The sequence below is a fragment of the Crocodylus siamensis genome, chromosome 8 (assembly GCF_052110815.1).
Source record: "Crocodylus siamensis isolate JL-2025a chromosome 8, ASM5211081v1, whole genome shotgun sequence".
NCBI classification, from domain to species: Eukaryota; Metazoa; Chordata; order Crocodylia; family Crocodylidae; genus Crocodylus; species Crocodylus siamensis.
The window spans coordinates 71,465,921-71,490,556 of NC_143402.1; the positions used below are offsets into that span (position 1 = coordinate 71,465,921).

Sequence of the window (24,636 nt, forward strand, 5' to 3'; positions counted from 1 at the left end):
CCATTTTTTCATCTTGTTCTTTAGACAAAAGGCATCCCTTAGATAAAATCATCCATTCTCAGTAACCCACTCGTAGCAGCTGCATCTAGCGTTATAATCTGTTCTGCAGGGATACAGCCAGATATTTCTAATGGAAAGAGAAAGCCAGCACCGAGCATGGGAGAGAACCATGGAGTGTTCTGCGCATGTTAAGTGAGCAAAAAGGATCTGTCCTAGGAAGAGATGGTGGGATGTCATGTCACATCTCTAGGACTATGTGCTGAAGAAACCATTCTGTTGCCATTATTTTTGTTCTCATGCGAACTTCCAAATACTGAGTAGCTAGACTCAGATGTTATTTAATGGAATACACCTGTTATCATATATAGCACTTATAAGCTTAAAACCCTAAAAAACTAAAGCAGCAGCTCTCAACCTTTTTAGACTCAAGTCCCCTCTTGGAAAATGCTGGTTCTTAGTTCTCACTTGTTTTTTGACGAGAAAAAAGTAAAAGAGCGATTCTTCTGTTGCAAAGAGCCCAGGAAAACCACAACAGGTCAGAATGTTTTTGCACACTATGGATTCCTGTTTGAAATCTCTGGGTTTATCTTGTAAATCATGTTTGCGTTCCTAGCCGTGGTAACATTGCATGGCACCCCACCAGCACCCTTGAAAGTATCTCGAGGCTCCCCAAGACGCCACCACATTATGTTTGAGAATTCCTGAACTAAATTACCCTTAGCTACTAATAATATTAGTGTGTCCTATCTTGACAGTTGCTTTTATTTATTTGTAATGTTTTATTTATTTCCTAGGAGAGCTGAACCTCCCTGGTAATTATCCATACTCATATTCTATCAACTCAGTGTAAATATGAGGATGATGATACCCTCCATATGTCATTTGGATCCATTTACCTTCAGTCTGGAACAAAGACGCCACTTTCTATTAAGTTCAGTGCTTCTTTACAGGACATGCCTAACTGAAATGGAGGCTTGAGGAACTAGTGATCAGTTCACAGAAGAAACTAAGTGTCAACGTGTGATAATTCAGATAACAAAAAGACAACATAAACATAATGTTATTGTTGTAAACCAGCTCTCAAAAGTTAGGAAATACTAACCTGAATTCCATCCCTCTTGCGCAGGTATTTTGATAGTCTGTTATTATATGATGATTTACTACTTTTTCCATGCTATCCCTGCCTCATTCAGTCACTGATAGAGCCTTAGGGGCAATATATTCAACTTCAGAATCTGAAGAGAATATTTCTTATTACAGACCTCTCTCTTTGTGCCCCTTGTACCCCTGCCCACATTTCCACCCCTCTTTTCCTATCCTTTGTCTTCCTGGGTTCCTCTCTCTTCCTGGTCTCCCCTGGTACCACATGTGTCTTTCTGTCTATTGGTATCTTCCTCCTCTGTCTTCTGCATCCTTCCATACCTGCTTTTGCCCCCTTTCTCAGTGCCCCCCCCCTTTGCCTTTGAATCGGGTTGCTTCCTCGTTTTCCTTGCTACCTTGAGTTCAGAAAGCAACAGAGAGAGAGAATCATCTTTCTCTATTCCTTTGCCTTCTGAGAGCTGGAAGGAGCAACTGCAAGGGAAATAACATTCAGATCCCTTGCAGCCATAGGATGGAAGCATACTTTGTGAAGATGACACCTGTGCGGTTTGGTAGATGCATAGACACTGTGAGGAGATGGGATAGTACAGGGTGGACAGAATGTTCTCAAAATGTAGTTATAAAGCTCAAAGTCTCTGCTAAGCATGGAGGTACCAGAACAGCTCATTGAAACCATTGTAAGACTTTAAAAAAAAAAAAAAAAAAAAGCAGTATCTTTGCACTAGTAAATGTAGAAGTTATTGTGGCTAAAACTTTCCCAACTAAAGACAGCAAGTGTGGGGAAATTTCACATAGTCTGTTTGGCAAAGTTGTAAATAGTGGAAAATAGGGTGTTTGTAATATAAGTTCTCAAATAACATTAACTGTAGGTGTTACCAGCCGTGTCTTATATATGCATGCAATGAAATGACCATTTTAAATTTATTTCTGTGTGCAACAACATTCTAGTAGCTCATGCTACATGATTACGGGTGAAGTTTTTCCTCACTGAAGTCAGTAGGGGATTTGGCATCATTTTCAGCAGGGCCAGAATTTCTCTTTCGGCTTTCCAAAAAAATTCTGCTATTTCTTCTCTTCTTTCATGCTTACTTATGTCCATTTTCTTTCCTTCTTTCATTGCTTCTTGCTGGTACCACAGTGTTGCACGATTGTAAAGAGAAAACGCTCTTGTTTCCACAGTGTAAGAAAATGCTCCGTTTTTGCCTACACCAGGGATGGGCAAAATATGGCCAGCAGGCCAAGTGTGGCCCACAGAGGGCCTTTGTCCAGCCGGTGCCAGGTCCTTTGGTCCTGCCTGGCCCAGGCACTGCCCAGCCATGGCACGTCCTGCTGCCCACCCTGGGCATGCAGCAGAGCTAGGGGGGGGGCTCTGTGCCTGGACTGTTTTTCTAGGCAGCCCAGGCAGCAGCGACTCTTTCCACTGGCCCCAGCCCCACAGTACCAGCACAGAACTGCCTGGCAGTGGCAAAGGGGACGGGCCATGTCAAGCAACAGTTTCTGCCTGGCTTTGCTGCCACTGCTGCTGTTGAGCCTGGACAGGTGAGTCCAGAGCAGGTGCAGGGCATGCCAGGTCAGGGCTTCTTTTCTGCCAGGTCTTTTATCCTAGTGCTGGGTGTCCACCCGGCCAGTCAATCATGGCACGCTTTTATAAAGCACGCCCAGGCAGACGCGGGAGCTCCTCCTGGCTCCACCATGGGTTTTCACTTTGATCTTTACCCATGGCGGCTCTGGCTGCCGCGGCTTTGCTCCTGCCATGCTCCTCTGCTGGCGCGGCATCCCGCTGCCTCTCCGCCAACTCAGGTAAGTTTTCTCTACATGGATGTTTAATTTTTGGTATCTAATTTGTTTTATTTTCTGGTTTCAAGACAGCTAGCCCCTTTCCCAAAAGGAGTACCTCTGGGGGCAAGGGGAGGGACTTCCAGTGGCAAATGTCAGGAGATAGGACTTCCAGTCCCATGATGGTGACCAGGGGGCGGGGTGGTTTTCAAGGGGCGGAGCCACACTTGTGGCCCTCAACAGCTCACCTAAACTCGTTAAGTGGCCCTCTAGTTGGAATAATTGCCTGCCCCGGCCTACACATTCCTCTGGCAGAGCCAGCTTAAGATTGGTTACAAGGCAAAGTTACTGTCAGAGCAAAGAGGAGAATAAAGGGAAAGAGTAGTTATTTCAAAAAATCCAATCACAGAATAAATAGTAGTGTAACTTGAAGCTTGTTTTATTTTTGTTTATCATCTTTTAATATTTAACATGATCAAATCTTACTTTCCAAATGACAACTTCCCCCATGGCCTTAGGCATCTGACATCTTTTATACACTTTAGGAGATTTTTTGGTCATAAGGATGAGCCTTTGAATTATTTATTTGATGTTTACAAAGGCAGGAATCAATATGTCACCTTGGAAACAGCCATGCAGTTGCAGGTAAAGAACTGAAAAACCTGTAGGGAGACTAATTAGAGCTGATTATACATTGATTGACCTGCTTCAGCAGTTAAAGGGCCTGCAGAATCCCCGTCTACAAACTGGAAACACATTGGATCTACAGAATTAGACCACCCCAAGCAGACAGGAGACATTAAGCAGGAGACTGGCTCGGTACTTTTGGGAGTAAATCCCAAGGTACCAATACCATATGCCAGGGGTTCTCAACCTTTTTGGATGAGTGTACCCCCAGCAGCCAGACACAGAGCAGCACACCTCCAGGGCACGATGGTACCTGGCGGTGCTCCATCCCCGCTTGCCCACGTGTACCCCCATACAGCCTTCTCAAGTACCCCTGAGGGTACATGTACCACCAGTTGACCACGCTTGCTATATGCTATAAATCAAGCATTCCTCAACTGATTTTAGGGGAAGAGACTGCTTTCTATTCTAAGTTGTGGCAATTGATTGATAGCGAATGTATGAAAAATGAAAGTAAGATAAATAGTTGCTTTGATGCTGAGGCTTCTTGATGCTTTTTGTACAAAGCTTATTCTACCTTGTTAGTTTTGCAAGAAATTAATTAATCCCTGATGCCACAAAGTGACTCTGAGCAAAGGGGATTCGTTGTGGGCAAGGGCTCATCTGTATGTGCAACGTTGGGTAAGACCTGAGATTCCAAACGCAGTCGAGTTTCCACGACCACGTGGCAGCGCCTTTAGAAGACTGAGGAAAGGGATTCTCTGGGAGGAAAAAAGATATTTTATCATAAAAAAATAGGGTTGTGTTGGTTATGACTTAATAAGGGACAAATGCCTTTAAAATGGGGATGTTTCCATGTTTGCGAGAAGCTATCTATGTAGCTCTACAGTTTGCTATTATAGGTTCCAGTGAACCTTGGCACATGCTGCTGATCTGTTTGCGGGTGGGGTTGATCAGTAGCGAGCCAACGGTTTTGAAGGATTTGCTGATTAACCTCAGAACTCTAAAACATAAGAGAACGGGCTTCCTGGTACAGATAGCTTTATGTACTGAACTAATGAAAAGCTTGTGGCTCTCAAGATGCACATGTATCTTTCTTCTGGAAGTGCTCCTTTGTTTAAAAAAATCTCCAAGGGAAAGGTAAATCATCGTGGTTTCAATTTGCCAGCACGGCATGGTACATGGCAGATTTTTAATGGAACTCACTGTATGAAGACTTGATGGTACAGAAGGTGATAGGGATAGCAATAGTATTTTCAGTATATTTCTGGACACAATGTAGTCCTCTTTAGTAATGATGCTCTGTGTGTGTGTATATGGTGCAGGGAATTTTCAGAGATATAACCAAGAGGTGCCCAGCTCTTATTGACTTTCAGTAGATGCTCACCTGCATTTTGTATTTTGGAAAATCTGTCACAGTAATGTATGGAATTTTCAACGAAGCCTAGAGAAGTCGAATTCCCCAAACCAGCTGAAAATTAGTGTTCATATACTGCTGGCACATTCTGTGATGGAAAGGGAGAGGACTGTGTTCATTGCAGAAATGTTCTGTAATCCAGACTTTACCATTTGGTCAAGCAAGCTCAAATGCTGTGGTTTAGATGTCCGGTTTTTCTATCTAGTGAATGCCTAGATCAAGTTTCTCAGCTGGCATAACTTGATACAGTGCACTCGGATCAATGGACCTTTGCTGATTTACACAAGCTAAGGAACTGGATCTCCGTATGTTAATTTTCTTGGGACCTCTTTTGAATGAGAGGAGTTCAAACAGTTACTTTCCCCCCATTTCCCTCTCCTAGTAGGATAATAACCACTGTCTTGGTTAAGAAAGAAGTAAAATAAATTGGCATGTAAGATATTCCCCCTAATAACAGTCTTCCACCCCAGGGCCTTTACAGGCTGATCCAGAGATTATGGGCTGAACCCTTTTCTTATGGAAACCAGTGCCAAAACTCTCACAATAGGAATGGAGATCAAGCCCTTTATGAATCTCCTTTCCCAATATTGTGGCAGGAAGCCACAGTGTATAAAAATACTGCAGAACAGTTTAGTATGGGAAAGATAGTAGAGTACTGCATCTATGAGTTAAAAATCAGAGAGACTTTTTGATAGAATAATTTGGGTGTTAAACATATCCTTATTTTTACAGTATGTACTGTGGGACCTTTAAAGAAATGCAAGTAGTAGCACCTCAAACGTCATGTCTTACCTGAAACATTCCTATTTCTTCCATTAGTGGTAACAGGCCTTAAGCATGTAGACGAAAAAGAGAATAGTAAGTGCTAAGTAAATCTCTGTTTAACATTCCTGTGTGATTTCATTGGATCATTGATTCCTCTCCCAGATTTACTGCGCTGTTCATTGAAAAGATCTGTGTTTTTAAAAGATCTTGTTCTTCATAAACTTTATTTCCTTATCAGCTGAGCTGGCAAGGCTTTACCTCCAGCTTGGTGGCATTCATCTTTTTAGAGGTTTTTCTGGTAGGATGTAAGGAAATCTCTTTTGAATGCCACATCCAGACAATTCCAGAATGGCAGACAACGTTTTAGATATCAGCAGGCCAAACCCTGTGCGTCTTAGAGAAAATCAGAAAAAACAGGGAGGAAGGTGAGGGACATGTAGCATCCCTGTTACCTTCAGCAGAGCCACGACTTGAAGCACTCCTGCACTTCCCTGTAGATGAAAGAACCGGTCGGTGGCCCCAATTAATACCTTTCTACAGACCACCACTCCCATCTCTGTTCTGCTTTCCTCCCTGGATCATTTGAGGTGTTGATATCCTAGAATGAATTCTCTTTCATACAGAACAAAAATAAATAATAATGGACCCCCTTTCTTTCTGTGGGGAGGGAGAGGGTATGGGGCACACACACAGAGCCCCTGGACTGGAGGAAATAGGGGCTTTGGGGATGACGGGGGGTTTCAAGGTATCCCTGAAATAGTGGGAGGGCAGTACACAGGGAGCTTGTTGGAGAGAACGTAAGGATGAAAACACATCCCAGTGTGTGCATTGAGCTGGGCCACAAGAAGCAAAACTGCCTTCCCCAATATAATTTCATTTACTTTGCCCTACTTTTTCCTCTTTGCACATTAGGAAAAAGGAGATAAAATCTATTACAGAGCATCTGACTGCAAAGTGAGGAGTGAATTGACTTCAGCATGTGATAAGTAATGATGTGAGGGACTCAGATGTGCATTTAGACTCCAGTAAAATTTCTGAATCAATTGGCTGAGGTGTGGGCAGTATTGAAATCGCTTGTCTATTTGGAAGATATTCCTGATGGGGAAAGTGGATTTTGGCTATCCTGCGTGATTTAGTGTGTTGTAGGCTGCTTGCATTTCTTTTCCTATCTGTTAGGAATTGCCTTTTTAAATGTAGTAATTATTTTAAAAGTCCTACAGTAAGCTATAACTTTTTAATGGTAAATGCAGCCTTTGGTAGACAGACTGTCATAAAGTTGTGCACTCTTCTGATGTTCTCTTGGAGGCAGAACATCAGGAGTCCTGGCTTCTACCTCTGACCGCACCGTATGTGATGTGACCTTGGACAACTCATTTACATTTCTGTTACCCAGCTTCATCTGTCAAACAGATACACTCCATCAGATCCTCTAGTAATAAAACATCACTGTGAGGTTTAAACGCTGCTTCAGTAGCCACTTTGAGATAAAAAGGAACTGCGGAAATGCAAAGTAGTACTACTGGATAGGAAAAAAGAGAATATATCAGTTTAAGTGTCAAGAGAATATCTTGTTTTGATCTGTTTTGCTCCAGTCTTGGGCACAAAGCTAGAGAGAGATTTAAAATCTCCTATCTCCCCTGCTTTCTTATTCCATCTGATTTTTTTTAGAAAACTGGTTTGCTTTCAGATGAAGTGCTAATGTGTACTGCTGAGTAAATGTAGTACTTTGGAATGTGATTCACTGGACTGCCTATTCCATTTATGTATTTTGATGCACAACTTGCACGATGTAATTAGGAGAAACCTACAACCACGTGAACGTTTTATCCAAGAATCACCATTGCATTTTTAAGGCTTAATTCAGGCTTAATTCTGTGCCTGCTGACCTGTGAAGTGAAGGCCAGACAACCACACAATTAATACTAATTCCTTCTTTCCCTCACTGGGAGCTTCAGAATCCCACATTAGATAGCTCCTCTCCTTAAGCACAACAAGAAGTGGGTTTCTGCCAGCTTGTTCGTGAAAGGCAAATGAAGGGTTCAGCTAGGAATTCCTTTGAAGTCCCTGGGAATTGGATCAGACTGTAGCAGGGTGTCTTGAAAGGACTCTTCAGTCGTTTTTTAGTGTGATACAAGCACATAATCTGATTCTTTTTTTGCTCACCTGAATTTTATGCTGTGTAACTCCACTCCCTTCAAACTTCTGATTGTCAGTGAAGTAAGAGGAGAAGCAGGCTCATAGTTCTGTGGGCTTGTGGTCAGCAAATGCTTCTATGCTTTTATGTGCCGCTGTAAGGTACCACTTGTGAGTTAGGACGTACCCCTGAAAACCATTTCTACACCACACGTCTCGGTCTGCTCCGTGGGTTTACTCACATGAGGAGAGATTTACAATCTTCCACTTTAATATTATTCCATTTACAGATTGAAGAAAGTTAGTGAGAATTAAAATTCAGTGATAAACTTAACTGAGATTTCTGCACTTCTGTGTTTAAAATTTATAGCGGTCACGTTCTTTCACAGCTGTATTTGCAAGAAGGAATAATTTATCTACTTTTTAATGTAAAGTTTGCACATATTTTTATTAGGTATACCATAATTTTCCCACTGTCCTCTCCTGTACTTACTGTACTCTATGGCTCCTGTCTGAAATTTTCCCGGGATAACATAGGGATAAAGATTTGAATGTAAGAATCCAAAGAAAATAAGTAGTAGCTTGTCTTCAGAGAAGATTAATTTGGAGAGGACATTTGGGTTAACAATGCATACAGAGTACGGGTGGGCAAAGCAGGAAGTATTCGATTTGGATTTGGGTTCGGCCCAATTCAGGGGACAGTGATTCAGTTAGCTGATTTGGATCACTGTCCCGATTCGATTCGGCTGAATCTGAAGATTCGATTCTGATTCAGAGAATCAGCAATTCAGCCATAGACACAGCTTTATATGTTTTTTCTACATACCTCGAGGTACCAGGCCTGGCTCATTAACGCTGAGGTGATGGGGGTGGATGAAGCATCCTATGGAAGTGCAGCGGGGTCTCCTGCGCGCTCGGCAGTGGATCCCCCCACGTTCCTCCGGCTCGGTAATCGGCCATGGGGGGACCCTGGGTACCCCCTTCAGACTGAGGAGGCAGCAGTCGCTGAGGCAGGGGGATACCCTGCACACTCCGAAGCAGACTCAGAAGCCGACCGGAAGTACTTCTGGTCCGCTTCTGGGTCCGCCGCTGAGCACGCCGGGGACCTCGCTCACATTCCTGTGGGACTCTCTATCTGCCCCACCATCTCAGCATTCATGAGCTGCCTGGTACCTCGAGGTATGTAAAAAAAAAAAACCAACAAAAAAACCAACAAAAAAACCCCATAAAGCCAAAACGTATGGCCGAACCGTCGAATCTTTCCAAATTGAACCGGAGGCTTCCAATTGATTCATAGGAATTAATGGGTCTCCTGATTTGATTCAGAGTTGGAGATTCGGCAGCCACCAAATCGGGCCGAATCTGCTCCCAATCAAATCGGCAGCTGAAGCTAAGCACAGCCCTAATACAGAGACGTTCTGTGGAAATTATGGACTGAATACCTGTGTTTCAACACTAGTAAAAAACCTGTGTTTAGTTAAGAGTCCCTGTGCTGGAATAGAGATGATAAATCATATTAGGACTATCGGTAAAGTTTCCGAGCATGCTCTTTTCACTCCGTTGTATTAACACCATTGTAACTGAGCTCAAAATACAACTTTTTTGTGATTCCTCCAGACTGAGCCAGCTTTGCTTGCTGAAGAAATGGAAGTTTTTTGATGGATACCATCTCCGTCTTTTTTTTAATAAAGAACGCTTCTGTTGTATACAGGCCATAGATTTAAAAATAAAAAAGTTGATGTCAGGTCCAAAATGTAACTTCTTTATCGACGGCGATACTTGTCCTGAATTGGTGAATTTCTGAGAGTTGCACGATCTAAATGGAATCCTGTAATGACAGGAAGCCAAGGCAGCGGTGGAAGAGACGAGAGCTTTGCGAAGCAGGATTCATCTTGCAGAAGCCGCACAGAGGCAGGCTCGTGGGATGGAGATGGACTATGAAGAAGTAATCCACCTATTAGAGGCTGAAATTACAGAGCTGAAGGCTCAGCTCGCTGATCATTCTGGCCAAAATAAAGTAAGCAAAGCAGTTGTCTTTCGTAGTTACCATGGTTTCCTTGCTGTTGTCATGTATCCTGTTTTCATTTTCTTTTCATCTGCTCTTCTAAAGTAGGTCACTGTTTGTCTTGTATTATTCAATAACTGGAATGATGCATAGTGTGTCTTCTTTTATCCAGAAATCTTTAGGCTGGGGGAAAAAAATGAGCCAAAAGCTTATTTGGGTCACTAGTCATTATGACACATCTCAAGCAGTGTAGAGTAGGGAATGCTTTGCTTTGTTTGGTTTGGTTATTTGGGTTTTTTTGACCTATGTCTTAATTTAATATATGTGATATAAAAATGAGACAAAGAAAAATATATCTGTTGTAGCTGATAACAGCTTTCACAAAAGTGTGAAAGACCAGAGGATTTTTCAGATTCCAAGATGAACAAATTCACTTACATATTTTGCTCAATTTCTTTTTTTTAAATCAATGCAAGCATGCCTTGAGTGAGGACTTTTCTCTTTTTTAATCTTGGTGTGTTTCTAGTACTTCTTGCCCAATCCTAAGTGATGCAAAAAGAATCGTATATAAAATCCAGGACTATTCATGAACAAATTCAAGCCTACTCAAGCTTAGCATTTTAAAGGCACTATAGAAACGTTTTTATGACCTAAATCTGCATTATTTTAAATGAAAAGGATGGTGCACCTCAGCCTCATGCTTGAAGCCACTTGTTATTCCCAATGAGCTGTTTTTAGATACTATTTCACAAATCAAATAATTTGGGGTAATTTTGAATTGGCCTTCGTTACTAACAATCTGTTTGCTGCGTATGTAAGACGAGCATCGGCGTAAGCAAACCGAGTAACAGCCAGTGAATTGGCAGTGGGTCATATACCACAGGTCATCTACCAAGCCTGATGACCTGTCTCTCTCAGTAGAAAAATGAATGCTAAGGGGAAGAATATTTGAGCAGAGCATATCCAGAATGATCTATTTCTTTGGCTTTCTCTTTTGTCCTGCTGAAAGTTCGCCCTTCTCATCTGACTGACTAGGCTGCAGTACTGCAGAGAAGGACCTGCGGGATTACAATAAACTATTATCTCAGTATGAGCCAACAGTGTGCTCTCGTTGCCAAAAAGGGCCAACAGTATACTAGGTTGTATTAACAAGAAAGTTACTTGCAAATCAAGAGAAGTGATTCTTCCACTCTGTTCAGCACTGGTGAGGCCTCACCTAGAGTATTGTGTTCAGTTTTGAGTCCCAAACTTCAAAAAGATATAGAGAGTTTGGAAAGAGTCCAGCAGAAAGTAACAAGAATTAGTAGAGGCCAGGAAATATGAATTCTACTGAACGGCTGAAAGAATTGGGGTCATTTAGTCAAAGACCTGAAGGGTGATGATTTGGGGTCATGTAGTCAAAGACCTGAAGAGAAGACTAAGTGGGGGGGTCTGGCAACAGCCTTCAAAGACCTGAAGGGTGATGGTAGGTTAGATGGAGATTAGAGGGAACTTCCTGATTATGAGCATAATTGAACACTGGAAGAGGCTAGCTAGAGAGGTTGTGATTCTCCATCACTGGGAATTTTTAAAAGCAGGTTAGACAGCTGACTTGCATACTCTAGGCTGGGGTGCTTCTGCCTTTAACAGGAGGCTGGGTTACTTTAGGAAGTCCCTTCCAGCCCTGCTTTCTTATGATCTTGAAAATGAGTTCAGTGTTGAAAAGTAAAATGGTGGTACTGGAGCCATAAATTTCAGAAAACTGATACTCGACTGCCTTCCATGCCCTTTGTGTAGCCATTTAGGGCCATATTTCCAAGAGATAAGCTCACATATTAGTGCTGATATAAGTGCCCTGCTTTTCAAAAATGCCAAATGTGGTTGGTTCATGTTGGCTATTAAACGTTTTTGACAATTTCTGAGGTGAGCGCTCAGAAATCTGGTCTTGAGCCCTTATGAAATATGACTTGGGGCCTGGCTTTCTATTCATCCTTTTCAATGTTAACACTCCAGTAGGTTCGGGATAAGCCCCAGTAGCGGTACAAAGTTGGTGTAAAATGCTTGCCCTTGATGTAAGCGATGATATGAGGAGCAAGGCAACAGAGCATCAGGCCCGGTCAGTAGGAGGCTTTGAACTCTTTTTATTTAACATATGCAGCCAGTAGTTTTACGTAAGAGGTATTGATCAGTTCACCTTGTTCTTTCCTTGTTCTTTAGGTACAGAGCTTTAAGAAGAGCTTTGCTCCACTTTGCCGTTAGATAACATCTTAAAGCTAAAAAGAGAGAACTGTACTTAGTAAAACCACTGCAATTGGCTGCATTTAATAAAATCCTAAGAAGGCGTAGGAGCTCCTTTTTCAATACTGAACAGTGAGATATACAATACCATACAGAGGCTGTCTAATCAAGCAGACTCTGAAGTTCAGGATGCTGGGGATCCTGCCAAACAAAACTATTATAAATGTGTACTTGTGTTCTTCCAATGACAATATATTTAATACTAAAAAGGTTCTTTGTAGAAGTTATAAGCCTTCCACTAAGATTGATTCAGACTGTAGGGTTTTAGAGACACTCACCTAGAGTACACTGAGTGTTTGTTTTTTCAAGCAAAAACATTTTCTGCCATTTCTGCTAGGACATATTTTGGTTCAAATTTTCTGATCAGTGTACAGCTCAAACATAGGAACGTGCCCAAGATCATTTTCATCCTATCACACAGGAATTGAAACAAGGACTCATAGAGTTGAAAGCGAGAGTGTCTACATCTTGAGGGCTTGAGTCGGATTTTATAGCTAAGGTTGTAACAGACTTAGGATATGGAAACACATTATATTTATAGCACTTTGACCAGTACAAAGAGTGGGCATGAATATGTTCACGCTATTTATAACACCACAGAAATGGTAAATCCACCCCAGAAATGTTCCTCTTCCAAAGAGGAACTTCTCCATAACATTCTGTAGCACCATGTGTATCATGGAGAGTTATTAGCATCCTCTACAGATCAGGCACGATGCGTAAGAAACACTCATCAGTGGATTATACACATGCATATAGTAAAATCTCAGTTGTTTAACATTGTTCAAAGCATGCCACAACTTTCTGTCTCGGAGTACGTAGGTTAATACAGCAGAACTTTGTTAATGCACACTTTTATCATTCATGCTTTATAGATGCACATAATAAATGGATCAGTCCCCACTTAGCAAAAATAAAAGGGCAGCATTCAGTTCTCTTGTAACTGAGCTGTGCTTTTTTTCAAAATACTCTGTGTTTTTCTTCTGTATGTTATAAGTCTACATTTATCAAAACACTGAATGCAGTATGGTGCAATCTTCTTCATTTTTTTTGTAATTAACTGAGTAATTATCCGTAACGTTTGAATGATGAGTTGATTTTCGTGATCCATCATGTTTGAATCGGCAGTCTAGGGCCATGTCCAGATGAGCACTGCTGTGTGATACATGGCACCGCAGACCCATCTGTTGCACCACACACTGCACATTCAGGCACTTCCCATGCTGCTACCTTGCGGGGGTTGACCCTGGGAGATCCTGTTGCTGGTCCCAGCCTCCCCTACCTCACTCAGGGTATCCTGCCATGTGCCAGAGGGTGCATAACACAAGGTGTGCCGTTGCTAGTTATCCCTAGGGAACCAAACATCCACGCTCATCTGGACATGGTTTATGGGACTACTAGGAGATCCAGCACTTCATTGTATCTCTTTATGGAAAAAAAACAAAAAAGAGAAATGTGGAGAGAAGTGGTGACTCTCAGCAGTCTCTCACAGCAACACCTTGATCACTGTGGGAGATCTGATTCCCAACTCCCTCTCTAATGAATAGCTGAATCAGAGATATTCTGTTCAGTGGGTTCACTATCAGCTCTAAAGCTAGAAGGCCATGTGGGAAAAAGAGAGCGTTCCACTGGATTGAAGGAAAGCAGAACACAGCCCTAGAGATGGGAAAGCAGCAGGGTCAGCGGAAATCATTCAAAATCCACAGGCTTACTAAATTGTCTTTGAACAGAGTTTATTTTCAAAGAATAGTATTACTTTAGAGGCTATTTTTAGTTCTTCCTAGTCCTTTTTTAATCAAACAGTAATTTAATTTGTTTTCACCCTAAAAATGTTAGATTTGCCCTCCCTACCCCTGTCAATTGTCGTATAAGAAAGTAGAAAAATGACAAATAAGAGAAACTGATAAAGTCTTAGAATTAATCCAATGATACTGACTGAATTCCTTTGCCAGGATAGTACACATGATTTACGAAAGAGAATCACAGTGCTAGACTGCCAGCTACGGAAATCAGAGTCATCTAGGAAAGCCTTTGAAGTGGCCACTGAAAAACTGCTGCAGTTCACAGAGGTAATTTTTCCACTTCCAATTTCTTCAACAACATTTTTATATAGGAAATGTACAAGGTAATACATCTGGTGTATGACCATGATATACGGAGTATAACTGTCTTAAAGAGAGAGTTTCACAGTTTCAAGCAACCTCCTAGAATAGGATGTGACAGCAGAATTTGATGTAGCGGTTTGTGAATCCTGTTTGTTACTGTGTGCATTGCAAGTAGATTGGATGAGAATTTTTGTGAAAATAGCTTTTCATCCAAAAAAACGGTGTTAATGGAACCAAAATGTTTCATAAAGTCATATGTCAATGTCTATAAAAAATTACCTTGGAAAAAGAATTCAAAATGAAAAAAAAAACCCTACATTGAACACCTTCAAGAGCAAATTGGATGCTTATCTTGCTGGGATCCTATGACCACAGCTGACTTCCTGCCCTTTGGGTGGGAGGCTGAACACAATGATCTTCTGAGGTCCCTTCCAGCCCTAATGCCTAAGAAATCTATGAAATTTAGAGTTCAAGTTGCCTCTCTCAAAACGTTAACTAAATTCATGTTCAAAAATTAAAGGAAAGCTATAAATCATTAAGCAGAGGTTATTTTGAACATATGTTGGAAGCCAAAATGGTAGCTTTGTATATGTTTAATCCAGTTTACCTTATTTAGTACTATTTTACAGGCCAGTTTTTCTCTGGGCTGTTTGAACAGGTTATAGTCACTGAAGTTATGGCCCATTATTATATTTGCTTTGCATAACAGAAAGGTTTAAAGCAGGAAAATGCGTGTCATGTATGTGCAGGGAGACATCATTATATGCATTTTATATGCCAGTTTTTGTTTACCTGTCCTGTGACAGGAGCAAACTGTTACATCCGATCATTCTCTGTGGATAAAGGGGTATAAGCACAAAGCTCGTGGAGGGAGGGAGGGAAGATCTGTAAGTAGACAACAAAGCAATGCAGATGGTACATCTGAAATATTAACTATGCATTTCCTTAACACTTGCCAACAGATTGTACACGAAGCCCTGTCAGAAAACTCCTCTTTGTCAGCTTTAAGGTAAGAGCACCTAAACTACTTGTGTTGATATGATACAACGTGACAACCTTTGTGGCAGAATTAGACGCCCCCCAAAACCACATCTTAAGCCGGGGTGGGCAAAATGGCAGATCCGGCTGGCAGCCAGACTCTATTTCCCACCCAACCCTGCCTGAATGGGTGGGGCCAGTCTCCATGGAGACCCCAGCTACAGCTGCAAGCCTGGGGTTGCCATGGAGACTGGCCCCAGCTGCGCTGGAAAGACACGCAGCAGGGCAGGGCATGGGGCTGCTTCAGAACCGCTGGGTTCTTGTGGCAGGGACAGCTTGGTTCAGGGCCATGGCAGAGCCATGATTTGCTGCCTGCATGCCCCTGTCTGGAGTGTGCAAGCTGCAGATCGCAGCTCTTCCCCAGCTCCTTACATCGCTGCCAGCATAGTCCTGAGCCAGGGCAGAGCTGTGATCCACTGCCTGCGTGCCCCTGCCCAGAGCATGCAGTCTGCAGATCATGGTTCTGCCCTGGCCCAAACCAAACTGCCCCTGCCACAAGATCCCACTCCCAAAAAGAGTAAGGAGAAATCACCTACCTCAATCTGCTAGAAAGGGGATTCACTTCAAGCCATCTACAAGCAAATACAGGAGAAAATTGGGTGTTCCTTCTCAGTTCAGTTCCTTTCTGAATTTTCTCCTCTTCTCATTGAAGCCAACAGCAAGCTTCCCACTGATTTCAGTGGAAGAAGGTCATGTTGCCTGTTCATATAATTTTTTTTAACTGTTGTGCATTGCAGAGGTACTCCCATGAAAAGAACAGCAGTGTAATGTAAACAAAGTGGTAATGTCTACTGTATGTACTTGAAGGCAACCCTAATTATAAGACAGCATCCCAATAATTAGATATGCAAACATTTTTAATTTGTTATAATTTTCCAGGTAGATAATCTAATTATTGGACATTTGCCTTGAGTTTGTCCCCCTCCCACAGGTACAGCAGGGAAAATAAATCTGGGAGATCAGGTAGCCCTTTGCTCTCTGCTTCCTGAAAACTTTTTCCCCTGCCACCACCTTGCCCCTCCCCTTACTGTCAGACCCTGCTCTCCCTGAGCACGTGGAAGTGAGGAGCAAATTTGAAAACAGTAATCTTGAAATTAAATATGCCTGTAGCAATTTACATATAGTGCACATAGATTTAGTTCATCCAAAATTCATGGAATCATAGAAAAAATTAGGGTTGGAAGGGACCTCAGGTCATCTAGTCCAACCCCTTGCTCAAAGCAGGACCATCCTCAGCTAGATCAGCCCAGCCAAAGCTTTGTCTACCCAGGTCTTAAAAACCTCCAAGGATGGAGATTCCACAACCTCTCTGGGTAACCTGTTCCAGTGTTTTGATGCATGTTACCTTTTTTTGAAACTGCTGCAAGTTTTAGCACAGATGTTTCATAAACACACTTTTGAATAGCACTGTGGCACCTACTTATACCACTGGGCTGGGCTCCACCAAAGTCAACAGCATTACAAGCAATGGTGAACCATGCTATTGCATATAGTTCACCCAGAATCCCTCTGTCACCTCCTTTCTCAGTGTGGAGCATACAATTAATGTGGCCCCACCTTCTATGGTGACCCCACAGCTCAGCACTGTTCAGTACGTATGTGTATACTCCAGATGCCCCCCACGAAGGATCCATGTGGTAATTAGTCCACTCATGACTAAAACCAGGTGTTCTTGTCACAAGTCCTGGGATTCTCCAAAAATGTATGTGGAAGACAACTTGGTCTGTCTTCACTTTATAGTGAGCAGGGTCACACTATTCATATGTACAAGCCTGAGAGTGGGTGCGACAGAGATTCCGGGTGAATTGTATGCAACGTTGTAGTTCACTGTGACTTGAAAAAGAGTCAGCAATGAGGGGATTTGTACTTAATGGGCACTAGCATATGTCTTATTCAGATGGATTGCACTAACCTATCCTTGTGGTTGGTTCCCATCAACATGTTTGCCCAATGTGGGCCATGTGTTTTATAGTCAGACTCAGTGTTGGCTGCATTTAATCAACTTCATAGTTGGTTTCCATTGCTGAGCACATGCTGCTTTTACAGCAGTTTAATGATAGACAGTGTATTTAGTGAGTCTTCCTTGTATGCCATTATAAGATGAGGGGCTTTTTTCCCCATGCCATTTCAGGGGACTTGGGGGACCTCATTTTCTGTTTGAGTAAATATGGTAGATAAAATAGAAATTCAGTGGCAGCAGAAAATACCCATAAAGGAAAGTACTTAAGAAAGTGCTTAATGGATTCGGGATCCAGACCATTGGGGTGTGCAAAGTCGGTCCTATTCGATTTGGCTGAATCTGAAGATTCAATGCCAATTCGGGGAATCAGCAATTTGGACATAGACACAGCTTTAAAAGTTTTTTCTATGCATCTCAAGGTACTAGCGCAACTCGTGAATGCTGTGATGCTGGGTCAGATGGAGTGTCCCACAGGAGTACAGGGGGGTGCTCCACATGCTCAGCACTGAACCCGCAAGTGGACCGGAAGTACTTCCAGTCCACTTCCGAGTCCACTGTCGAGCATGCAGGGGGCCCCCCACGCCACCTCCCCGCCTCCCAGCTCAGCGATTGGCTATAGGAGGACCCCAGGTGCCCCCCACGCTTCGTGGGACACTCCACGCACCCCAGCATCACAGCATTCACGAGCCATGCTGGTACTTAGAGGTATGTAGAAAAAACATTTAAAGCTGTGTGTGTATCCAAATTTCCAAATCTTTCCAAATCGACTCGGAAGGTTCCAGTTCGATTCAGAGAGATTAAAGGGTCTTCAGATTCGGAGATTTGGCCACCAAATTGGGTGGCCAGTGAAATTTAGTGAACCCCACGTACATTTGAATTTCGGGAGTCCAGCTATTTTTCACTGCATTTTTTTCTTTATTCATGACTAGCATGATAATACAAATTGGACTTTTGTTGTCATCATTTTTTATTTATACACTACTCCACAACTTCTCAAAGTAGATGGTGTGAATTCATAAAAAAGCATAATTTTAATTCTTATTATAATGCCACCATTTTCATTAAAGTAACTCTATTGACTTCATAGGGAGCAACTGCAGTTTTTAAAAGTCAGAATTGGAGCCTTTGCACCCTTTTATGTGGACTTGTGATTTATATTGCAAATGTCAAAATTCTCACTCACTTTAGGAAGAGCTGGATTGATTTGTGTTGCATCCAGAATCCCTTTCATCACCAGTTCGCACCTTAAGTTGTATTTTTAACATAGTCTTCCTTTCCCCTACTCTTCTCCCCTTCTACTACCCCCCTTGAGTGCGTATTTATGGGAAACATAATTATATAGCTGGGCTGGAGGTATGGCTATTGTCAGTGTTGGATCTCCATGCATGACTTGGGCTATCAGAATGATGTATGTCTGGTGTTGTCAGAATGCCTGAGAGTATTCAGGGAATTCATCAGCTTTTCATAACCACTTTAACAGGGTCTGAGCAGAAGTAACTTCCCTAGGTCTCACAGAAAGTCTCAGACAGAGTGGAAGATGGAAGGTTGACTATGCCTGTTCTTTTTGACTGAATAGGTATCTAGAAAATATTTTATACATTGGAGATGCCTATAATAATAATAATAATAATACACCAACAATAAAGCTTTCCTACGTATGAAAAGGCCATCTTCGTGTTTTCTTTTTCTACAGCATTAACACAGTCGAGCTCTGGTCCACAACTGGGTCTCCTCAATGTTACTCCAATATAAATAACCACAAGATGACTTCAGGCCAGATTCTGGTTCCAGTTGGGTTGTTTCACAGAGTCTGTAAGAGCTGTGTTGATTCACACCAGCTGAGTTTCTGGGATCTGGTCTCAGAAATGCATAATTTCTGTTTTAATTGAACTGCCCCAAAAATTCTTTTTTATTACTAAGACAAAATAATCTTTGAGGAAGTCTCCAGAATTTGGTAATGTAGTCCTTTTTTTTTTTTTTTTCCTGAAGTGAGATTTAAAGCAATCAAGAAATATATAGTTTTTTATTAAAAGGAATATTTCTCCTTGCAATCTGCCAAATAAACAGTTATTTCCTTTCAGTGATAGAAGAGCGACGTTGTCAGCTAAGACGCTACTTGCACGACTGGGGAAGAACGGACGTACTGTCACAGCAGCCCTTGGAGCTGAAGCCAAAGACCTTGCTAAATCTGTCCGTGCCATTCTAGAAGTAGACTGTGAGTGTGTGTATCTGTATGTGTATATATGTATATATATTCTATAATTTTTTTCCCCTCTTCTTGCACTGTTTCTCAGTTTCACCTTTCACTTGGCAATTTAGGGCGGAATGTTTCAGCAGTTGTAAATGAAACATTGCGCATTCCTTTCCTAGGAGAAACTCTCCTGGGAGTGATTTTAACCCTGGTTCTTGCCAGGTTATTTTTCTCCTGAAGTGGCGTGTTCTTACTTTGGAAGAAAGAGCCTGAACATTTGTACACTTGTGATTTCTCCTGGGAGATCAGCAACTCTCCCAGGAGAAACTGAACATCTGTACGAGGCCATTGGCAAGAGGTATGTCAGTAAACCTAACTCATAATAGTTGAAGACGTCTCAGAAGGAAACAAATCTGGAAAAATCCTCACTTGATTAAAAATTGCTGGAAGGGTTCATATATTCATAGTATTTAGAGCTTGTTTTGGAATCAAGAGCTGAAAGGGCATTTTATGTTTATGATGTAAGATGTTGATCATCACCCTGTGTTAGGGTGTCACTGTTGATGTACCCATGCTCATAATTGTAAATAGCTGACACAACAGGAGAAGATGCACAGAAAAAAACTAATTATAATGCTAAAAGTCTCGTTATAGGAGGAAAAAGCACATCTTAAGCTCACACACCTACATCCTGCCTCATATTCTAGTCTACAGAGAAGGGTTATTCTGGTAGTTCAACCTTTTAACAACATAAATGTATTAATACTCACTTTTCTGTTGATTTTAGCAGCATAAATTGGCAAAAAATGTAGTCAGTAGAGTTATATTGGCTGAAGGGAAAGAATTAGACAAGATGTGAAGGCCAAAAGAAAAAGGAAATAACATTCCAGCAGAAAGATTATCCATTTCCCTGAGCAATACAAAATTAGTCCTTTCTTCAGGCCTTTTTAGTAGTTATATTTTGAATGAACTGTCTTCTCAGAGGTGGAAGACGGGCCAGTATGGATTAATAATAAAAAATGATCAATATTACTTGCAACTGCCTGAAAGAAAAGATAGTCAGTCACTAGTTTTAACAGTGCTACAATCACTGAATGCAACAACTGTCAAACATGTATTGTTGAAGTATCGAAGCTATAATTGGAACAATGTATCTTATATCTTTTCATTGAGAATCTATTAGTATGTTTGATATCTTAGTTCATAATTAACTGTCATAAATGAAAAAATCCAGATTTGGGAGTAAGTACTGAGCAGAGCAGTTTGACAGTTTGGTGTAATAGGAAAGTATTTGATAGCAGTGTGCAGAGTTGACTGCATTCTTACTCTTTCCGTTTCAATTTATAATATTTTTCCTTTTATGCCAGGGTCCTTTACATTGTAAGTGGGTTTTACACGAGGATATGACAGATATAGTTGTGATCAAGCATAACCAGTAAAAAGACATCATTACAGCTCTCTCTTTCTTAAATCTTTACAAGAAATAGGTTATGCAGTTCCAGATTAGAAGGGCCTGATCCTACACCTTTTTTGTGCATGTGATTTGGCCCATTGGTATAAGTAAGCATAATCACAGAAGTAAGGGCCGTGGGTTCAATGAGAGTTAGCAAGTTTCTACTACTTTGAACTGATTTCTGGAATATTTAGCATGGCTTGCCACTACTCTGATTTTCATTTCACTCATAGGAGTTGCTAGCCCCCAAAATCCTGAACTACGTTACGTTTGGCTGTTCAGACCTTATGTGTGTCTCAGCCGTGACACGCAGGTTAGTAATTTCAGACACTAGCAGCTGTCTCTAGAATTAGCAGTGTTTCTCCTTCCTGGTGCACCCACAATAGTAATCTGTATATCCTCCTTGACTTTAGGCAGAGCTATCAAAATAGTCTACCACGTACATATCTTATTGTCAATGGAGGGAAATAATAATTGACCTTGTTTATGTGAACTGGATACGCTCTCTAATTCATTGAAGGTCATGTAATTAATCATAGTGAGACTTTTATAGAAAGCATATAACCCTACAAAAAGTAAACAAAATGAAATATCGTACCTTATTACTGCCAATGTTTTCAATTAAAACTAGGTCATAGAAGGATGTTGCATTGCTAATATTCCCTTAAGGAAACATATTAACTACTTCCTTAAATTATTTCTAACCAGATGTGTGTTACTTGGTTGGTTATTTTCAGTTTAAAGTTTCAGAAATGTATATTACTCTGAAAAAGGAGAGCAATCTTGTCATGCCTTTCTTCCTAGCTAGATCAGCTTTTTTTTCTAGAACACAGCAGGTTAATAAATCAAGAAAACATTTATTCTGTGATTTAAGATGGCAATAGGTAGACGTTTCAGAAAGAATAGGAATTCAGAGCTATTAAATCCAAGGCGTCTAATTCTGGAAAGTTTGTCTGGGCAAATAAAAGATTAAGTTGCCAGTAATAGAATGCAACAAAGCCAATGTCTTGTAACGGAGATTTCAATTATTGTTTCACTGCCATGCAGACAGTCTTTCAAAGAGTTACAGTGATAGCTGAGTAGATCTGGCTTTTACTTTTAATTCATTTCTTCTACTTCCCTTCTTTCTTGCAAAATACACCTTTCAGCTTCCTAGCAAAGAAGGTACTTGTTTAATGAAGAAATCATGAAAAGAACTGCTAGGTTGGCAGTAATTTCAGCCCTTTGCGGTAATATCCATCGCACTTCATAAAACGCATGGCAGGTACTTCAGATGGTTTCATTTGTTAACTCTGAGAGGGAAGTCCCGTAAGTACCGTAAAGGGTTTCCAGACACTTGGGGTTCTCCCTTTCGTTGGCCCTGATACAAAACTCATTGAAGTCAGTAGAAAGATTCCCGTTGACCTCAGCGAGCCGGCCAAACTCCTGACGACAAACTGTAGTCTGGAATGCTAGCTTTACAGACACGGGTATTTGTACTGCACAGGCATAGTTTCTTCTTTCACGAGGCCAAAGTTTGATCAAAGTGGTAGTGATCTTCAAAGTCTTTTACAAAGTTGAGCATCGTTTAGGGATTTTTCCTGCTTGTTGATTGAAATCATGCAAAGGCTAAGGGGAACAAATACTCTCAAAGCTGTTAAACCTACTAGCAGTCCATTAGAGAAAGAAGTGATGTTTTATGTGTAGTGAATCTGGTGGAAGACACTATTAGTAACAATTGTATCAGAGGTTATTTTCATTAAGTATGCCACCTAATTCTAATCCTAAATCTCTGCTATATTTTTATTTATAGAAAGACATTAGTTTGAGCCATAATTAAAGTTGAAGCCAGTCTTCTTTTATAAGCTTCAGTTTTTTCATGTAAGCCCACACCTTTGTTAAATTGAAGGCAGTGTACCTGTAACGTTTTAGTTATCAACTTGTGCCAGAATTTGATATTTTCTGGGAAATGTAAAACAGATTGGGTGAGAAATTTCAGAGTTGTTGGGGCTTCAGAAGTATGCAAAAGTAATTGAATTACTTGGGCTTATAATGCTTTACTGTTACGCTATAATATTGTAAAGTGTTTCTCTACTGAATTTACTGATATATGTGAACATTTATATTTTAGTGTTAAGGAAAATCATAATGTTGTTCCAAGAGAATGAAAAGGCAGTTTTATTTTTGAGCTAAATTTAGGAAACGCTGCGCATGTTTTCCCCGTAAACCCGTTTTTGACTGATATTTGGTTGGAGATGGAGGGTAAAAAATCATAGCGATTTACAACATAATTTCCAATCAAGAACATCCAAATGGCTGCCCATTTTCATTATTTACCTATATTTGGGAGTGTGTGAGAATGCAAATCACACACACACATTTGTTGTGACTGCAAATCCAGGATAGACAGATTAACTTCCAAGTGGCCCTAAACATTTCAAGAATTTTTGGAGAGACCTGGGAATTACAGTGAGAACAGGCATTACAATAAATGTTTCCATTCTCTTTTACCTGTCTGCTGGGACAACATTTTGAAAAATGCTAAATAAGTGTCTCTGGTCAGGTTATGTTGCTTGTGAATCCTTAACTCCAAGATGCAGAAACCATTTCATCTACCATCTATGGGCAGGAGTGCTTGAAATGTCATGTGAAGAAGGCTGTGTGATAAGATTTTAAAATTTCCCAGAAAGGCCAGGAGTCCTGGAATTACAGTAGATTAAATGAAGGCGCAAAATAATCACAGCAAGCTCATTGAATTTATTAAGGCATTTTTATTGCTGTACAGCCATGATATGTTGCATGTTTAATAGCTGTATCTAATTTGCAGTTATGGTCTAAATCCAGCTACCAATAACTTGATTTTCAGCTAGCTTCATTTGACAAATGAAGATTTTTCTCTCTCTGTCTTGGGGGAGGGGAAAGTTGGGAAGGATCGAATCAGTTTTCCTACCCATGTGAATGGATATGTTCTGTCATATTAAATTATTTCTATCATACTGCACAGGAAATCATGCGAGAAAGCTTTAGTTCTAAATGCAATTGAAGACAAACATCTGGCAGTGTCAAGTGTAATAGGTAGGATTCTGTTAGAAAGCTCTAGAGCCATCATACGGATCCATTTTGTGAACTGAAGGTTAAAAATAGCTCTGCAGAGAAGGATTTAAAGATTGAACTTCATCCTTCTGGGTTTGTTCTGATTTGGAGAGCATTACAGATAGACTCCATCTCTGCTGGCCTTGTGTACAAGATTAAAGCATTAACGCTTTGCAAGCTTAAAAAAAAAAAAAAAAAAAAGCAATAGGCAGCATGACTATTCAACAGTTCTCTGCAGTCCTCTGAGCCTGACATTCACAGATTGTTTCCCATGTGGTCCTCAACGCTGTTGCAAGGACTGCTCTGAAAAGGGGCACCGGTGTCAGCACCCACTCACAATGTACGAAAGCGAATGTATATAGTCAACATTGCAGTGAGGAGCGAAATCTTTTTTTCCTCTCTCTTCAGCCAGGACTGCAGTACATAGTAGTTCATTAATAATATATTTTTAGAACTGGAGCAAGAACTTCCTAGATCGCTAAGCAGACAAATATGTAGGGTAGCTGAAAATCTGTATACTCAATACCTTTCCCTTTCTGATTAGCATTTCAGTAGTTCATTCAGCATAAGGGGAAGCCATGAACCATGCCCTGATCAAAACTGCTTTTGTGATGAAGGTTTTTGATTTACTGCTGAAAATGCAAAGTGCAAGTCTAGGGTAAAGGCTATTTTTTTCTGAAGCGCTGTTTCGAAACAATCTCAGCATTCTCGTACAA

At 41.0% G+C, this 24,636-nt stretch overlaps 1 protein-coding gene across 5 annotated transcripts in view; it reads left to right on the top strand.

Annotated features, from left to right (window-relative positions):
* STXBP4 (syntaxin binding protein 4) overlaps positions 1 to 24,636 on the top strand; it is a 126,196-nt gene that overhangs the window by 56,353 nt on the left and 45,207 nt on the right. For 3 of the 5 annotated variants that reach the window (XM_090059259.1, XM_090059260.1, XM_090059261.1), the window contains exons 19-22: positions 9,660 to 9,836; positions 14,054 to 14,170; positions 15,169 to 15,215; positions 19,286 to 19,425. In XM_090059259.1, coding sequence (XP_089915385.1) covers positions 9,660 to 9,836; positions 14,054 to 14,170; positions 15,169 to 15,215; positions 19,286 to 19,425 — 481 coding nt within the window. Of the gene's footprint in view, positions 1 to 9,659; positions 9,837 to 14,053; positions 14,171 to 15,168; positions 15,216 to 19,285; positions 19,436 to 24,636 lie in introns of all 5 variants that reach the window. The other 2 variants (XM_090059264.1, XM_090059263.1) reach the window with 2 other exon arrangements.